This window comes from Drosophila albomicans, chromosome 3, assembly GCF_009650485.2.
Source record: "Drosophila albomicans strain 15112-1751.03 chromosome 3, ASM965048v2, whole genome shotgun sequence".
In the NCBI taxonomy this organism is placed as follows: Eukaryota; Metazoa; Arthropoda; class Insecta; order Diptera; family Drosophilidae; genus Drosophila; species Drosophila albomicans.
In genome coordinates this window covers 29,754,903-29,766,650 of record NC_047629.2, presented here as the reverse complement: position 1 = coordinate 29,766,650, position 11,748 = coordinate 29,754,903, and the positions used below count along the sequence as shown (strand labels likewise).

The window sequence follows — 11,748 nt, the reverse complement described above, 5'->3', positions numbered from 1 at the left end:
AAGCAATTCATCGTTGCCTTTACCATTGAATTGCTTAAATTATTTTTTATTTTATGCTCAAATGTATTAGTTTTTAACTTTTATTTATTTTATTGTATTCCTACCTAAACAAAGTTTACTTAACACAATATAAATTCTCTCTATTAGATTAATATGAGTATCTGAAGTCCATAATTTTTTTCTACTTTAACTAAATAAAACAAGTTATTCTTCCTGTGTTTAGCAGAATTTTATCTTCATTATATCGAGTACTTAGAAATTATGCATATTGCATGATTTTATTGCTATTAATATCTTGAGCACTCGAATAACATAAGCCTGATTGTATATAGTAGTTAAGTTTTCTATACAATGTTTTTATATGTTTTATTATAAGTTTTTAAATAAAATTGATTCATAAAAAGCTACTTAATTAAGCGATTACATTCTTCAAGCATTCGGATTTTGACGACTGTGCTATGTTTGGAACTTTGAATATGTTGATTAATAATGAATGAGTTTAAACAATGGGGAACACGCCGTAGGTGGCCACGTGACACATATTGTTGTGGTTACGGGCAAGACGCATGTACCCTTGTTCTCCCCATCCTCCCCAGGAATTCTTGATAAGCCAATAATCACTGCCATAGCCAACCACAATGACAGCATGATTTACTTGCTTATTACAATTGCGATCGTTGAAAATTCCACCCCGATAATGCTGGAAGCCTCGGGCATCGACAGCAACAGCAATTGGCCCCTTCTCGGCAACTGCATGAGCCAGAGCTTCCTCATCGGGTCGCACTTGCATCACAGCAGAGACCTTGGCACCAATTTTATTGCGTTGGAAGCGACATTGCCCATCATGCCCCTCATATGGATATGCTGACTCCACATCGATACCACCGTTATCCTTAACGTAGAGAAGAGCAGACGCTGGCCAGCCACCATTGCAGCCATGGTTATTATAGCGTCTAGAGCAATCCATAAGATTCTGCTCTGAAAGAGGAATTAAATGCTTTGTTTTTAGGTACCATTGACTCTCCAGAGCACCAGCAGCGGCAAAGGACCAACAGGAACCACATCGTCCTTGGTTTTTCACACCGGTCACGGCTCCTTTGGCACGCCAATCTACGCTGCCTGGGAGCTCAACATGGGATGGCATATACATATACTCGACATGGGTACTTATATTGAGTGGGGTGAGCACAAGTTGCTGAAACTCCCAGGATGTCATATCAGTAAATTGGTTCACACCCATGTAGTAGGACTCTTCTCCAGCAGAGTAGCGCTCATTGTGCCTATTAATCAGCACCTTGTTGTCCTTAAAGATCTGCAGTCGCAGCTGCTCCTCGGAATCACCATCGTAGCTTTTCTCATGTACCACTTTAAAGAGTTCGAACTCCGCGATCAATTCATCCTTGTAAGTGATGCTTGCCTGAATGTTTCCCACGAGGGCGAAGAGCAAAATGCAAAATTCTGATTTCATGTTGAAGTGGTACACTATAAACTGATGCTAGATCGGTTGAAAACCAGGCTTTATATACCCAGATTGGGATTAATTTGTAACGCATAACCACAGGAACCCGCAGAATGTGTCGTCATGCTTAACAAATAGCATAAAGATATTAGAAATTGCGATTGATTTTATATGTCGTAAGTGATTAAATGGTTTGGTGGTTTCTGTCCGAACTACATTAATTAATTATTAATAATAATAATAATAATAATAATAATAATAATAATAATAATAATAATAAATAATAATAATAATAATAATAATAATAATAATAATAATAATAATAATAATAATAATAATAATAATAATAATAATAATAATAATAATAATAATAATAATAATAATCAAAACAGACGATTAGTGTACAGGATTTTTTCAAAATAGCAGTCACCTTCCATGTGCATTCAAGTTTATTGTAGGGCCAGTGTGTATGGTTTTTTTTTTAATTGTTGCGCATGTGAACATATAGAGTACTTGCATGCATGCATCATTTAATTTCAATTTATATTATAGGGTTTGTGATGACTGTGCCTTGCTTAGGACATTGATTAATATTCAATTAGTTTAACCAATGGGGTTTCCGTAGGTGGCCACGTGACACATACTGTTGTGGTTGCGGGCAAGACGCATTGAACTGCGTTCACCCAAGTTGCCCCAGGAATTCTTGATAAGCCAATAATTATTGCCATAGACAACCACAGTTAAAGCATGATCAACCGATCTAGCTTCAGCTAATAGTGTACCACATCAACATAAAATCAGAATTTAGAATTTTGCTCTTCGCCGTCGTAGGACACATTCAGGCAAGCATCACTTACGAGGATGAATTGATCGCGGAATTCGAACTCTTTAAATTGTTACTTGGGAAAAGCTATGACTACCTAGATTCACTAACCACAGGAACCGGCAGAATGTGTCATCATGCTGAACATACATATAGTATCATAGATTATCTCTCTAAATAATAAAAGAAAAATTTATTTGTGATTTCATCTACAGTTTAGTAAAGAGATTTGGCTTATGTACCAATTACATAAATTTCCCCCGTAAGGCTTTTTGTTACGATTGTTGAACAATATTGAACTGCTTGTTTAATGGTGAATTAAAACATGGTGCATGTATTCACAACCTTGTACTTGCTGTGCATGCTTTGGGACAAATTTCTCTTTAGGCAAATGTGCTAATATTGAAATTGTCGGCAGGTCAGTGCATACGCATCGTTTAAAAATGACAGTTGACAAATGTTACAAGCGAAAAATAAAAGTGCTAAGGACGCATTTAAAACTTATTTACATACGTCTTCATAAAAACATACATACATGTATGTAAGTGCAAGCAATACAATACAGCAATACAATATTTGCTGTAGAATACTGATTATTTGGATCATGTCTAAGCTGAAGGATTTTTTAAAAACCGTAAATTTCCCACAATACTTTATTATTTTAATCTACTATCTATGGAAATATTTCTATTAATAGAAAGAGGAAAGCTAAATATTGGATAAACAATCATTTATTTAAATAAAATAAATAAAGAAAATACAAAGACGTCGATTAAATTACTGGATAAACTGCATAACTGGCAATAGCACATTGATTGTTGCGATTGCGGGCCATGCGAATATATCCGTTTTCTCCCCAATTCTCGCCCCAAGAATTCCTCACCAACCAATAATCTCCTCCAACTGAATCGGTGCCGTAGCCAATAACAACTAGACAATGGTCTACAGAATGAGGGCACGACGGTTTGTTCAAGACGCCACTTTTGTAATATTGGAACTGGGAGCCGTTGAGACACACAGAGATGGGTCCCTTATTGGCAACGGCAGATGCCAATGCGGTTTCATTTCCACTAGCAATTTGTATAATAGCAGAGATTTTTGATCCAATGTTGTTCTTATTGTATCGGCAAGTGTTGTCTTGGCCTTCATATGGATAAGAGCTGGCCGTGTTTATACCACCATTGTCCCTAACATAATTGAATGCTCTAATCGGCCAGCCCCCTGAACAGCCTTGGTTGTTATAGGGATAACCTCTTGTGCAGTCCACCAAATTTTGTTCGGACAGGGATACTCTCTGGTTTGAGTTTATAAAGTGGTGACTTTCCAGTGAGCCAACTGCAGAAAAAGCCCAACAGGAGGCACAGGATCCTTGATTTTTAACTGGATTAACAGCGCCTGAAAGACGCCAATCAACGCTACTTGGGAGACTAGCCATGGCAGATGTATTGTAAATATTGTCGATGCCTTCCTGGGCGTCCTCAGGATTGAGATTTGTAAGCACGCGCGTTTTGAATTCCTCGGGAGTCATATCAGAGAATTTATTCACACCCATCTCGTAAGACTCCTCTCCGGCCAGATAGCGTTTGTTGTGAGTGTCGATCAGTTTCTTGTTTTCCACGAATATCTGAAGGCGCTTCAACTCCTCACTAGCATCCTGGTAGGTTTTGTGGTGCTTCAATTTGAAGGCGTTAAACTCAGCCTTAAGAATGTCTTTAAGACTAGTTGCTTGGACAACTGCCACGAGGACCAGAATTAGAATGACTGCTTTCATTATTATTTAGTTTAGAGCCCTCTAAAGATCTCTCAGATTCTAGTAGAAGGGGTTTAAATGAGTATTTTCACATAGCGCAACCATGTTTATTTTAAGTAATACCCAGTCGAAAAAATTTGAGTTTAGCGTCCAGATAGCTGATATTTCACGAATAGATTATATAGCTAATTATATCACTATAAAACAATAAAATATGTAATTATAAGTTGCGAAAAGTGATCTATTCACCTTAGAATATTCAACAATACAGTTAATTGTACATTGACAATCTTATAGTTCAATAGCATTAGATTCATGCTAAATTAGTAATATACTTGCATAATGCATTTGAAACGCGTTTGTTACATGATGATCTTATTAACAGTATTAAAGTAAACAGTAATATTAAGGGCTCATTTGTAACAGTCATAAAATATTCCACCTTTTGTATTATCAATAGCTTTAAATGGGCCAGTGCTAACCTGGCTAGATGAGGTTTTAAGTGTTGGCAATAGAAATTGCCATGATTTCCTTAAGTTATTTACATAATTACTAAGAGCTAAATGTGATCGAATTTTTAAGGGGTTTATTGACAATGACACAATGACACAACATGCATTGATTATCGTCGTAAGTGTTAAATCAGAATAAATAAAACTATTTTACAAAGAATTGTAGCATACTTCTTAGCATTTACATTAAAAAATGTGTCAACGAGTCTCAAAAAACTTTTAAAGTTAAATTAAAAAAAAATTATGAAAGCTCTATAAAAATTCAAAGATTTTAAGAAGGGACTTGAGTTTAGAATCTAGATTGCTGATATTTCACTTATATACTTCATTATGGAGCAACAAAATATTTAACTACTTAATTGAAGTTGCGAGGAGTATGCTTAACAAAGTATCACCTAGAGAAAAATTAAATAAACTTCTTAATCTTTGAAGAATTAATAGATTTAATTATCGGGAACAATTAAGCATTTAGTTAAATTATTTAACATCAAGTAGATATCTTGAAAGTTTTGGTATACTTATTTAATAAAATTATGTTATGTGTACTGTAAATAATAGAGATCCATAACAAAAATAATATAACATATTATGGATCTATAGAAAAAAACAAGTAAGAAAGCTACAGTCGATTTTGAATAAAAGCAATATATTTTGCAGTATTATTCTCAAAATATACCAATTATACTGCAAAAATACTATATATCGATATAGTACCTCATTCAACATATACCATAGACGGCTCAATATACCAGATTGTCAGCCAAAGCAACTAAGACACCTAGTAAGTAGGCGTTTTCGCCCATACAAAAGAATTTCTTTAATAACTTCCACAATTTTTATGTGATCGCCACCAAATTTTCAGGAATCATAAATACTATAGTAATACCAAAATTCGCAACTCTAGCTTTAAAATTACGCTTGTTATTTGATTTTTTTGATTTGCGGGGGCGGAAGTGGGAATGGCAAAAATTTGAAACAAACTTGATCGGCGTGCAAACATAACAAATGCTGTCGAAAATTATAGCTCTATCTCTTATAGTCTCTGAGATCCAGTGTTTCATACGGACAGACGGACAGACACACAGACGGACATGGCTAGATCGTCTCGGCTGTTGACGCTGATCAAGAATATATATACTTTATAGGGTCGGAGATGCCTCCTTCTACCTGTTGCATACATTTCCTGCCGGCACAAAGTTATAATACCCTTCTACCCTATGGGTATAACAAATACAAAGTGTTATGGGGTAAGCGTGGTCTGTTTTAAAATTTAACATTTCTAACTTACATGTAGTATAATTCTAATTTTTTAAATAGTATGAAGTGGTGATCGAATTGTTCAATTTGAACAACGTTAAAACTATTAAAACTTTTTCATTAACGTAAAAAACGCTGTAGATTTTATATATAATACTAACATTTATTAGCAATTAAATAAAAAAGAAATACATATACAAATATGTTCATTAAACTAAAGGATAAATTGCATAACTGGCAATAGCACATTGATTATTGCGATTGCGAGCCATGCGAATATATCCCTTTTCTCCCCAATTCTCCCCCCAAGAATTCCTCACCAACCAATAATCTCCTCCAACTGAATCGGTGCCGTATCCATCGATAACTACACAATGGTCTACAGATTGAGAGCACGACGGTTCATTTAAGACGCCACTTTGGTAATATTGGAACAGGGAGGCGTCGACACACACCGAGATGGGTCCCTTATTGGCGACGGCGGATGCCAATGCGGCTTCATTTCCACTAGCAATTTGTATAACAGCAGAGATTTTGATCCAATATTGTTCTTATTGTATCGGCAAGTGTTGTCTTGTCCTTCATACGGATAATAGCTGGCAGTGTTTATACCACCATTGTCCCTAACATAATTCAATGCTTCAATCGGCCAGCCGCCTGAACAGCCTTGGTTGTAATAGGGATAACCTCTTGTGCAGTCCACCAAATTTTGCTCGGACAGGGATACTCTCTGGTATGAGGTTATAAAGTGGTGACTTTCGAGTGAGCCAACTGCAGAGAAAGCCCAACAGGAGGCACAGGATCCTTGATTTTTAACTGGGTTAACAGCGCCCCAATCACGCCAATCAACGCTACTTGGTAGGTTAACGTAGCTAGAAGGATTGTAAATATAGTCGATTCCCTCCTGGGAGTCAGCAGGATTGAGGTTTGTGAGCACAAGCGTTTTGAATTCCTCGGGAGTCATATCAGAAAATTTATTCACACCCATCTCGTAAGACTCCTCTCCGGCCACATAGCGTTTGTTGTGAGTGTCGATCAGTTTCTTGTTTTCCACGAATATCTGAAGGCGCTTCAACTCCTCACTAGCATCCTGGTAGGTTTTGTTGTGGTGCTTCAATTTGAAGGCGTTAAACTCAGCCTTAAGAATGTCTTTAAGACTAGTTGCTTGGACAACTGCCACTAGGACGATAATTAGAATGACTGCTTTCATTATTATTTAGCTTAGAGACCTCTGAGGATCTATGGGATACTGAATTGTGGTGATCATGTTTCGCCTTTTATACATCTTTTATATGTGTAATGATTATTTACAATCTATCCATAACGATAGGCGGAATTACATCTTTATAACCATTTCAAGTGGAAGGGGATTAAAAGGGGATTAAAAAGCATTTTCACACAGCGTAACGATGTCTATTTTAAGTAATAGCCAGTCGAAGGGATTTGAGTTTAGCGTTCAGATAGCTGATATTTCACGAAAAGATTATATATAGTTGATTATACCACTATAAAGCAATAAAATATGTAATTATTTAATTGAAGTTGCGAAGAGTGATCTATAGACCAGAGAATAATCAACACTACAGATAACAGTCTATTAAGTATCTTCATTTGCTTTGCAGGACTTTTTAACAATTTAATAGCATGAAATTTATTTAGAAGATAGAGCCAAGGCTTGACTTAAGCCCTTTGATCATAAATTAGTATATTAACTTGCATAATACATTTGCAACGAGTTGTTACCTGTATTAAAGTAAACAGTAGTATTAATGGCTCATTTGTAACAGTCATAAACTATTCCACCTTTTGTATTACGAATAGCTTTAAATAGGTCAGTGATAACCTAGCTAGATTAGATTTTAAGTGTTGCCAATAGAAATTGCCATGATTTCATTATAACTTGTATTAGTGCGTAATTATCAAATATTTCCACTTTAAGTATAAAATAAATTTGTGGAAAACCAGGAACTGTATTTCTTCATACTTCTAATATGTGGAATCTTTCACATTATTTCTAAGACCTGCATGGGTCAAATTTTTTAATCGATTTACAATAAATACAACTATTTTATAAAGAATTGTAGGATATTTGTTGGCAGTTAAATTTTACTTGTAAAATGTGTCAGCGAGTTTCGTAAAACTTTTCAGGTACAATTAAAAATAAATTTGAGAGCTCTATAAAAATTTAAAGATTAAAATAAACTTCTTCTAAGAAGGGGCTTGTTCTTAGAAATCAGATAGCTGATATTTCACTTATATACTTAATTATGGAGCAACAAAATATTTAACTACTTAATTGAAGTTGCGAGGAGTATGCTTAACAAAGTATCACCTAGAGAAAAATTAAATAAACTTCTTAATCTTTGAAGAATTAATAGATTTAATTATCGGGAACAATTAAGCATTTAGTTAAATTATTTAACATCAAGCAGATATTTTGAAAGTTTTGGTATACTTATACAAAAAAATTATGTGTACTGTAAATAATAAAGATCCATAACGGAAAGAATATGAAATATTATGGATCTATATAAAGCAAGTAAGAAAGCTACAGTCCAGTGGGCTCGACTGTGAGATACCCGCTACCCATTTTGAATAAAAGCAAAATATTGCGGTATAATTTTCAAAATATACCTAAAATACTCCAAAATATACCATTTGATATATCGATATAGTACCACATACAAAATATACCAAACACTGCACAATATACCAGATTGTCAGCCAAAGCAACTAAGACACCTAGTAAGTAGGCGTTTTCGCCCATACAAAAGATTTCTTTAATAACTTCCACAATTTTTATGTGATCGCCACCAAATTTTCAGGAATCATAAATACTATTGTTATTATTGTATACACCAAAATTCGCAATGTTATTCGATTTTATTGATTTGCGGGGGTGGAAGTGGGCGTGGCAAAAAATGAAACAAACAAACAAAAAAAATTATAACTCTATCTCTTATAGTCTCTGAGATCCAGTGTTTCATTCGGACAGACGGACATGGCTAGATCGTCTCGGCTGTTGATGCTGATCAAGAATATATATACTTTATAGGGTCGGAGATACCTCCTTCTACCTGTTGCATACATTTCCTGCCGGCACAAAGTTATAATACCCTTCTACCCTATGGGTAGCGGGTATAACAAATACAAAGTGTTATGCGGTAAGCGTGGTCTGTTTTAAAATTTAACATTTCTAACTTACATGTAGTATAATTCTAATTTTTTAAATAGTATGAAGTGGTGATCGAATTGTTCAATTTGAACAACGTTAAAACTATTAAAACTTTTTCATTAACGTAAAAAACGCTGTAGATTTTATATATAATACTAACATTTATTAGCAATTAAATAAAAAAGAAATACATATACAAATATGTTCATTAAACTAAAGGATAAATTGCATAACTGGCAATAGCACATTGATTATTGCGATTGCGAGCCATGCGAATATATCCCTTTTCTCCCCAATTCTCCCCCCAAGAATTCCTCACCAACCAATAATCTCCTCCAACTGAATCGGTGCCGTATCCATCGATAACTACACAATGGTCTACAGATTGAGAGCACGACGGTTCATTTAAGACGCCACTTTGGTAATATTGGAACAGGGAGGCGTCGACACACACCGAGATGGGTCCCTTATTGGCGACGGCGGATGCCAATGCGGCTTCATTTCCACTAGCAATTTGTATAACAGCAGAGATTTTTGATCCAATATTGTTCTTATTGTATCGGCAAGTGTTGTCTTGTCCTTCATACGGATAATAGCTGGCAGTGTTTATACCACCATTGTCCCTAACATAATTCAATGCTTCAATCGGCCAGCCGCCTGAACAGCCTTGGTTGTAATAGGGATAACCTCTTGTGCAGTCCACCAAATTTTGCTCGGACAGGGATACTCTCTGGTATGAGGTTATAAAGTGGTGACTTTCGAGTGAGCCAACTGCAGAGAAAGCCCAACAGGAGGCACAGGATCCTTGATTTTTAAACTGGGTTAACAGCGCCCCAATCACGCCAATCAACGCTACTTGGTAGGTTAACGTAGCTAGAAGGATTGTAAATATAGTCGATTCCCTCCTGGGAGTCAGCAGGATTGAGGTTTGTGAGCACAAGCGTTTTGAATTCCTCGGGAGTCATATCAGAAAATTTATTCACACCCATCTCGTAAGACTCCTCTCCGGCCACATAGCGTTTGTTGTGAGTGTCGATCAGTTTCTTGTTTTCCACGAATATCTGAAGGCGCTTCAACTCCTCACTAGCATCCTGGTAGGTTTTGTGGTGCTTCAATTTGAAGGCGTTAAACTCAGCCTTAAGAATGTCTTTAAGACTAGTTGCTTGGACAACTGCCACTAGGACGATAATTAGAATGACTGCTTTCATTATTATTTAGCTTAGAGACCTCTGAGGATCTATGGGATACTGAATTGTGGTGATCATGTTTCGCCTTTTATACATCTTTTATATGTGTAATGATTATTTACAATCTATCCATAACGATAGGCGGAATTACATCTTTATAACCATTTCAAGTGGAAGGGGATTAAAAGGGGATTAAAAAGCATTTTCACACAGCGTAACGATGTCTATTTTAAGTAATAGCCAGTCGAAGGGATTTGAGTTTAGCGTTCAGATAGCTGATATTTCACGAAAAGATTATATAGTTGATTATACCACCATAAAGCAATAAAATATGTAATTATTTAATTGAAGTTGCGAAGAGTGATCTATAGACCAGAGAATAATCAACACTACAGATAACAGTCTATTAAGTATCTTCATTTGCTTTGCAGGACTTTTTAACAATTTAATAGCATGAAATTTATTTAGAAGATAGAGCCAAGGCTTGACTTAAGCCCTTTGATCATAAATTAGTATATTAACTTGCATAATACATTTGCAACGTTTTGTTACCTGTATTAAAGTAAACAGTAGTATTAATGGCTCATTTGTAACAGTCATAAACTATTCCACCTTTTGTATTACGAATAGCTTTAAATAGGTCAGTGATAACCTAGCTAGATTAGATTTTAAGTGTTGCCAATAGAAATTGCCATGATTTCATTTATAACTTGTATTAGTGCGTAATTATCAAATATTTCCACTTTAAGTATAAAATAAATTTGTGGAAAACCAACAACTGTATTTCTTCATACTTCTAATATGTGGAATCTTTCACATTATTTCGAAGACTTGCATGGGTAAAATTTTTGAATCGATTTACAATAAACATAACTATTTTATAAAGAGTTGTAGCATATTTGTTGGCAGTTAAATTTTAAAATGTGTCAGCGAGTCTCGTAAAACTTTTCAGGTACAATTAAAAATGAATTTGAGAGCTCTATAAAAATTTAAAGATTAAAATAAACTTCTTTTAAGAAGGCGCTTTTTCTTAGAAATCAGATAGCTGATATTTCACTTATATACTTCATTATGGAGCAACAAAATATTTAACTTCTTAATTGAAGTTGCGAGGAGTATGCTTAACAAAGTATCACCTAGAGAAAAATTAAATAAACTTCTTAATCTTTGAAGAATTAATAGATTTAATTATCGGGAACAATTAAGCATTTAGTTAAATTATTTAACATCAAGTAGATATCTTGAAAGTTTTGGTATACTTATTTAATAAAATTATGTTATGTGTACTGTAAATAATAAAGATCCATAACGGAAAGAATATGAAATATTATGGATCTATATAAAGCAAGTAAGAAAGCTACAGTCCAGTGGGCTCGACTGTGAGATACCCGCTACCCATTTTGAATAAAAGCAAAATATTGCGGTATAATTTTCAAAATATACCTAAAATACTCCAAAATATACCATTTGGTATATCGATATAGTACCACATACAAAATATACCAAACACTGCACAATATACCAGATTGTCAGCCAAAGCAACTAAGACACCTAGTAAGTAGGCGTTTTCGCCCATACAAAAGAA

General features: G+C 34.9%; 5 protein-coding genes across 5 annotated transcripts; all 5 read right to left on the bottom strand.

Moving 5' to 3' along the window:
* Positions 1–231: 231 nt before the first annotated feature.
* On the bottom strand, positions 232–1,488 carry LOC117568001 (procathepsin L-like). The gene has a single exon (XM_034248323.2). It carries the CDS (start codon positions 1,466–1,468, stop codon positions 500–502), a length of 969 nt encoding a protein of 322 aa, XP_034104214.1. The 5' UTR covers positions 1,469–1,488; the 3' UTR covers positions 232–499.
* A 1,519-nt stretch (positions 1,489–3,007) lies between these two features.
* LOC117567983 (procathepsin L-like) lies at positions 3,008–4,296 on the bottom strand. Its single transcript, XM_034248302.2, has 2 exons — positions 4,156–4,296; positions 3,008–4,092 (listed from the first exon to the last, which is right to left on the bottom strand). Exon 2 carries the CDS (start codon positions 4,051–4,053, stop codon positions 3,055–3,057), a length of 999 nt encoding a protein of 332 aa, XP_034104193.1. The 5' UTR covers positions 4,054–4,092; positions 4,156–4,296; the 3' UTR covers positions 3,008–3,054.
* Positions 4,297–6,207: 1,911 nt separating this feature from the next.
* Positions 6,208–7,011, bottom strand: LOC117566499 (cathepsin L-like). The gene has a single exon (XM_034246039.1). It carries the CDS (start codon positions 7,009–7,011, stop codon positions 6,208–6,210), a length of 804 nt encoding a protein of 267 aa, XP_034101930.1.
* A 2,173-nt stretch (positions 7,012–9,184) lies between these two features.
* On the bottom strand, positions 9,185–9,787 carry LOC127565394 (crustapain-like; the record flags this gene model as incomplete). The annotated part of the gene is made up of 1 exon (XM_052003552.1): positions 9,185–9,787. A coding segment is annotated over one exon (603 nt), but the record flags the coding sequence as incomplete, so codon positions are not given.
* A 1-nt stretch (position 9,788) lies between these two features.
* On the bottom strand, positions 9,789–10,216 carry LOC117566500 (cathepsin L-like). Its single transcript, XM_034246040.2, has one exon. It carries the CDS (start codon positions 10,182–10,184, stop codon positions 9,789–9,791), a length of 396 nt encoding a protein of 131 aa, XP_034101931.1. The 5' UTR covers positions 10,185–10,216.
* Between the last annotated feature and the right edge of the window lie 1,532 nt (positions 10,217–11,748).